Source organism: Lampris incognitus, chromosome 11 (assembly GCF_029633865.1).
Source record: "Lampris incognitus isolate fLamInc1 chromosome 11, fLamInc1.hap2, whole genome shotgun sequence".
NCBI classification, from domain to species: domain Eukaryota; kingdom Metazoa; phylum Chordata; class Actinopteri; order Lampriformes; family Lampridae; genus Lampris; species Lampris incognitus.
Genome location: NC_079221.1, coordinates 8248310 through 8255436, shown reverse-complemented (window position 1 = coordinate 8255436; position 7127 = coordinate 8248310). Strand labels below are relative to the sequence as shown.

The 7127-nt window shown below is 45.7% G+C and overlaps 1 protein-coding gene across 1 annotated transcript; it reads left to right on the top strand.

The window, feature by feature from the left end:
* Window positions 1–1765: 1765 nt before the first annotated feature.
* rpe (ribulose-5-phosphate-3-epimerase) lies at window positions 1766–6874 on the top strand. The gene is made up of 6 exons (XM_056289448.1): window positions 1766–1920; window positions 2325–2404; window positions 2590–2729; window positions 4098–4232; window positions 4776–4862; window positions 4963–6874. The coding sequence occupies exons 1-6, from the start codon at window positions 1799–1801 to the stop codon at window positions 5083–5085; spliced, it is 687 nt and encodes a 228-aa protein (XP_056145423.1). The 5' UTR covers window positions 1766–1798; the 3' UTR covers window positions 5086–6874.
* Window positions 6875–7127: the final 253 nt, after the last annotated feature.

The following is a 7127-nucleotide window of genomic DNA, read 5'->3' as shown; positions in this document are numbered from 1 at the left end:
ATGATCCCGGGTTCGTTAGTGACGACGTGTCCAGGTTGCACCTCATGGTGTGTCAAAGAAACAACTGCATCAAGTCCAAAGTCCCAAATTCAAGGGAGTCAACCCAGATTCACCTCACTACATTCATTTCTGTTCCTTGTCATATTTACGTGGCTTTTTCTTTAATGAATTGTGCAGCTGACCCAATTCAAACATTGAAAGACAAAGACCGGTCGACTATAACAGCTAAACGTAAGCATTACATTTGTATTAAGGGTGTGACTGCGTAACTTACTTTTTCTTTTGTGACAGTGGTAAATACTGAAGTAAAACAAATCTGTATCAGCTGACGAGTGGATCGTTTTCCATGCAGAGTTGGACTCTTCAAGAGACAGCATCAACAGGCCTTACATCTATAGCTAGAAAAAATGGGTATAGCGTTTAAACAATAATCTCAGAAACTTTGTTACAAACAAGCCATAAAGTATGACTGCCCAGCAGCCTGGAAAACTCCCCACTTCAAACTCACATTCCTGAGGCGCTTGTCGGGCTCGGCCAAAAAAATATGTCATTCAAAAGGACATCCAGGAAACAGGAGCCAGCAGTTCACTTAAATGGTGTTCCTGGCGTTGTCGGCTGTTTACATTAAAGGTGAAAAATGTGGTTGTGTGTCAGTCAGTAGCGGGAATAACTCATGTGAAAGGGAAAAAACTAAACAATACATCAGCCTAATCACTGTGACCCCCGGTGATTAAGTATACTTCACCGCATCCGGTTTATCAGTTTCTTTGCTTAAAGTGTGGTATCGGTTATTTCATCTGTATGTGTTGTTCGTGTGCGCAGTTTTAGGGACTTCGGTTACCTTCCCCGGACCCTTGCCTCATCAACGCCGAGCTCCCAAGTAGGAATCTGTGGCACTTCTAAGTGTTTGTATGGAGATGTGTAGACAGGCCAACAAAACTCAGTAGCTACCTCAGCCTCGCAGATTCCACAGGGGTCCATAAAACGAGGGGGTCTTACGTGAAGCTTTTATTATTGCTTTTCTTAGAGGGTTTCCCCCCTGTTCACTGTGAAGTTCACTAACTCTACCTCAGACCTTCACATGACACATCATCGTTCCCTCAGCCAAAAACCCCACCGTACCAATGGAATCCGTTCACTGTGGCAATAGTGCAAGAAGGAGCCTAATCTCATGAATGTCAAGTTTGATTTAGCATATTTTGCTATCTTAGAGTGGGCTTTAGAAACGGCCAGAGCCAAGAGTTCCATTTAATTCCAAGGGTTCAGCTCTCTCACAAACCCCAGCAGCTTTGCTGTAAATACTACCCACCGACCCAGACATTTACGAGTGTGGGGAGGCTGTGGTCAGTTTGCACAAACCATGTGGTGCTCAGGCCGGAGCTTGCGTGTCTTCCCGCCTAATTTCTTCATCCTGTACTTCCTGACTCTCTCTACTGTCCCGTCAACTAAAAGCAATATATCCATCCATCCATCCATCCGCTGTCCCAGCTGGGGTCACGGGATGCTGGAGCCTAGCCCAGCAGTCATTGGGTGGCAGGCGGGGAGACACCCTGGACAGGCCGCCAGTTGCTTCCCAAAACTGTGGATAAATGAAGGTTTGTGTTTGATTTTTTGATTTTTTTGTTTTTTTGTTTTGCCGCCGACGTGCTCCAAATGTTTGAGTCGTCCGCCATCTAGTGTCGTCCCGCTGCCGGCTCCTCCCCGCCTTTACTTTGAAAAGCGGAAATGCTTGCGATATAAAAAAAAAAAGCGGAAGTGTGGCGTTGTGAGCACCTCCCGCGTTCGCCAGGGCTCCGGCATGGCTCACTGCGCGAAGATCGGCCCGTCCATTCTCAGCGGGAACCTGGCCTGCCTGGGCAGGGAGTGCGCGCGCATGATGGAGTGCGGGGCGGACTACCTGCACCTCGACGTGATGGACGGGTGAGTGTCAAGCGCGCGGCTGATGAAGGTTAGCGTGGCTGCCCCCCCTCTCCCCCCCCCCCGGCCAGCATGCTAACCTGTCGAAGTTAGCTAAGAGGCTAGCGGGGTCCGGCGTGCGGAGGGGCTGGTGTCGGGTTACCGGCGCCGCACCGGGAGTCGAGCCAACCTATTATGTCGCTAACGCGTTTTAACCTCCCTTGGCTGTCGACATGGCAGCTTTCGAAACTGCTTAACCCCTGTACCCTTACCTCCCCGCCCCCCCCTCCGCTTAACTTGTGTCGATAAGTTCCGTAGCAGTGCGTGCTGGAAGTTGCCAAATAGAGATACTACTGAACGTTAACTGATGCAAGCCGAGCTCTGAGCTGCATGTCTTCTCCCCCCCCCTCCCCCCTCCCCTCTTCAAGGCATTTTGTCCCCAACATCACGTTTGGCCACCCCATGGTGGAGAGCCTGAGGACATCTCTCGGCCAGGATCCTTTCTTTGGTGAGAAGGTCGCCTGCCTAAAACCTTTTAAGGCTGCTGCCTCTGGCTGAGCGTCTCTTCGCTGCAAGTTCATGTCGAAAAAATTGTTTGTTTTTTTTAAATGCCTCATTTGTGACGCAGTTTATGCATAATTAATTTTCTCTGCTCAAGAATTGGGATAATCGCTGCGTTTGTTCACGCTGCAGACATGCACATGATGGTGTCCCGGCCGGAGCAGTGGGTGAAGCCGATGGCCGTGGCAGGAGCCAACCAATACACGTTCCACGTGGAGGCCACTGACAACCCTGGGAATCTCATCAAGGAGATCAGAGAGAGTGGGATGAAGGTGAGGGAATGTCAGAAATGCCAAACGTGGCAGGGGTAGCGAAAGTGAAAATGTATGGAGGCATATATTTACTCTGCACAAAATGGTTTGTTACTTGGATTGCCGTTGGTACAAAAGGGTCTGTGGCTTTTAGTCCTAGCACATATGTCCTTGGTACTGCCCAGCAGTCTTCCTAGGCAATAGTTTGACATTTTCCTGGAATCATGTCGGTGTGAGCAGGTTTCACAGAATTCCAGCATTCACACATTCGGTGTACTCACAAATCCCTCTAAACACACAACCAGTGAAAATGAACAACCGTGTTCCAGTTAGGCATATACATTGGCAGCGGCTTTGCATTCTACTGGCCAAATCCATCCATCCAATATCCAAACCGCTTATCCTGCTCTCAGGGCCGCGGGGATGCTGGAGCCTATCCCAGCAGTCACTGGGCGGCAGGCGAGGAGACACGTTCTTCCTTATTCTAACCCACTGTAGCTTTAGTGTGAAGCAGATGACATAGCAAATGCTGAAAAGCAGTGCATGTTTACAAGCGCAGGGAGTATATGATAAATGGCAAAATCAGAATATTGTAGTTGCCATTTTTTAATGCCCAGTGTAAACAAGGAGCTGGTCATGTTATGGAAGGGATCCTGGGATAGGGTTGGGTCTGATGTAACTAAAATGCAGGGATTTGCTAGGTTTGTATGAAAGGGGGGCTCAATGGACTGTAGCATTTATCATTGATCCCAGGTTTCAGACCCTGAAAAATACCAGGATTTTGGTGTGTGAGAGGCTATAGAGGTGAAGGAACCAATGAGTGTGAGTGTAGAGAATCATTTAACTTGCTTGCAGTAAGAAGTTTGCTTTGCCTGTAAATGTAACACAATGTTTTTAAGACAACACAATTTAAAGCTACATTGCTGAAGATTGTCATTTCTGTTCAACTTACTTAGCCTCAATTATGGTGATACTGGTGGCTATACAAGTGCCTGTCTACTCCAAATCCTAGACATGCAAGCAAAATTTAACAGTCACCAGTGAGGTTGTGTCAACACATGCCCCTATATCCACTTGTTAGCCACTGCAACTTCACCTTCTTTTTAGGTCATTAATACCTGCCAGTCAGTAGCCCCCCCAGTTTTGGCTGCTTGGTTGAAGATGTTAAATGCTGTAGGCTGTCTCATTTTATCCAGGGATGTTGCATCAACCAATAACCATTAAAATGAGCATCAACAAAGGCATTCATGATTTAGCATATTTTTGGATCAGCTGTTGTCTTAATAACACCAAGATACAAAGTATCCTAGAGGACATTTATTTTTGTATGTTAACCTTCAGGATTGTGTCGTTAAGGTATGCTGTTAATTTAGTGTGTGTCTGTTGTAGGTTGGCTTGGCCATAAAGCCCAATACTACAGTTGAAATGTTAGCACCGTGGGCTAACCAGATTGACATGGCCTTGGTCATGACCGTTGAGCCTGGTTTTGGAGGACAGAAGTTCATGGAGGACATGATGCCTAAGGTAATGAAGAGGTGTGTGTGTGTGTTCATGTTTGCACATGCGTTTCAGACAGCAGCCCTTTAATTTGCCATGTCATCTTGACATAACTAGGAGAGCCAAAAACAGAATAACTCTGCTAAACTCAGTAACACTGTAGATTTGTGCAAGTATATCAGTGCCCCTGGCTTATATATATTTAATGCTTATGACAAAAACTATATATATATATATTCTGATGAGCTCTGATGCAGTCAAATGGATTACACACTGCATTAAACTAGCATTAGATATTAGAAAACACAGCGACTTGGTTTTTCCTACGCCCGCTAAAAGAACATTTTCTGTTAACATTCACTGAGACTTCAGATTCCAGATTCAAAGGTTTATTTGTCAGTTACTTCACGTACAAGTACAATGAGCAGTAAAATGATTTTTGGCAAACTCCGAAAACTGCAACAAAAGAAGTGGAACAACAACAATAAAATAAGAATAAAGTATAATATTTGAAAAACGGTTAAATCTAGGGAGACGGGCTTCTTTCTAAGTGTCTCTTGTATGATCCAGGTGAGCTGGTTGCGGAGTCAGTTCCCTTCATTGGACATTGAGGTAGACGGAGGAGTTGGCCCGAGCACCATTCATAAGTGTGCCGAGGTAAGGGGGGGGAGGACAGACACATTAGCCTGCTGGAGTCGTCAGCTAACGGTACGAGTCCAGCAAAGTAAGTGTACCTGTGTGCGTTTACTCACTCCAGGCAGGGGCCAACATGATCGTGTCGGGCAGTGCTGTGACGGGAAGCGACGACCCTCGTGCCGTCATCGCGCTGCTGCGCACCGTGGTTGCCGAGGCGATCCAGAAACGCTCGTTAGACCGCTGAGGCGGCGTCCTCTTTGTGGAAGTCCCTACAACAACACCCCATACCAGCTCGTCTCAGCAATACGCCGCAGCAAAACCGGAGTGACGGCCTCCTTCGATACTTCTCTCTGGGTCAGAGGTCAGGTCTCAAGGAGAGGCATTGCCGGGATGTGTGGGTGGGGGGTTGGGGAGGGCGCTTCTGAAGAGGCACAAGCTGGCGGCCAAATCAAAATCACAGTGGTCCAGTGCGGCTGAGCTCTGGCCCCACAGATACTGAACTGTCAAACTTTCCTCTGCCTTGTCAGGATCTCTACTCTGAACAGCTACCGCGCTACGAGTCTCCCTCCGGAAACAATTACCGTTGAATGACTCTGGAGCTATCACTGATTTAATGCAGCGACATTCCTAAACATGTTTTGACTCCCAACACTGTAACTTTTACTCCATGAATGGATGGATGATGAAAATAAAAGATCTTAGGGGTCACTGTGCTTTGCTATATTATGTTTTGAAAGGAAGGCGTGCTATGTGGTTAAATGCTGGATCAAACCAAAATCAATGAAAGATTTCAATTGCTGATTCTTCAGTCCCCCGCCCCACCCCAGTTCTGTGTGGGCTGTCACTGGGTGTCACTGATAATGGCTTTAAAGAGGGTTATAAACACACTCAAAAATACTAGAATAAGCTTTAATTTTTTTTTTTTTTTATCATTTCAGTTTACAAATTGGCGATAAACGGTTGAAGATGAATATATGAAGTTTGGTGCTGGGGACCCTGACACAGATCCCTGCTTTACAGTGAATATCAGTTTTGTTAGTCACAGACATGTTGGAAAATTGGACTGATTTCTTTCTTGTGATCCGGTGGAATGTGTGCAGGAAGAAGGTGATGCGGGCCGTTAGGACGGGAAGCTTAATGCATGAGCAGCAAATAAGAGAAATGTGATTATTTCCATTGGCAAATGTACAGAACCAGGACTGACATGTTATAGCCCCTGATTCTGGATAAATTTAATAGTATCAACAATTTGTTTCTCACCTCAAAAAAAAACAAAAAAACCCTTGTGCTATACAAGCCTAATGTGACTCTTACCACCGTTTCCCATTTCAAACACTAGATGGCGAGCTTGGACAAATATTGTGATACAAGAAAAACGAGATTCAAATTCACATTATTTTGCTGTGGTGGTTTTCAATGAAACACAGTAAATCCCATATATGGTCCAGCAGTAGAGATGAGAGGCGCAGCACAATAACGCGTGATGTCCTCAAGATGGATGGCTTACAGCTGATCCATTAATAATGACCATTAAGCCTTGATGCGTGCTCAGGAGACTGACAGAGTCACTTAGCTGAGTGATGGGACGTCTCTCCCACTAAACGTTGTGTCCACATGACCTGATTAAGCTTCCGGGATGACCATTAGGAATCACCTTATGACCATACGACTCATGCTCGGAACGAAATTGCAAGATAAAAATTGCAGTCTGCCTGTTTTTGTTTTTTTAATGAAAGTTACATAGAGTATCCAAACAGACCTGTTTATTTTGCACAAAATTGATTTAAAAAAAGAAAAAAAATTTGCATAATTTAGGATTGAAGGTTTGTTTTAATATTTCTGTACATGTTACCTCTAGTACGTATGTACTGCCTACTCATCTGTCTGTTGATGTGTCTGTCTATCTGCCTGCAAGCTGGCATGCGTCGATGTTGCTATTTTTTTTCCCGTTTCTCTCAAATGTGAAGATGACCGTGAATTGAAACACGACAGGGGCTTTAAATGAGCAGACAATTGAAATAAATGGGCTCATTAGCCGGTGTTTCTGTTGTTTATTGAACTAATTATGCAATAATTAACCGCAATGTCATTGACCATTTCCAAGGAGCAGCAAGACATTCTGGTCTACGGGGGGGGTTGGTTTTTCATTAAGCAGCATTCAGCAGGCGAGTTGATGTGGTTGCGTTGTCATCGGTGTTGGGTTTAAGGTTTTGTTTCACAAGGCCGGGCTTCGCTTTGGTCTACCAGGGAGGGTGGAGACGTCTCTATCCCTCATGGCTGTGTTCG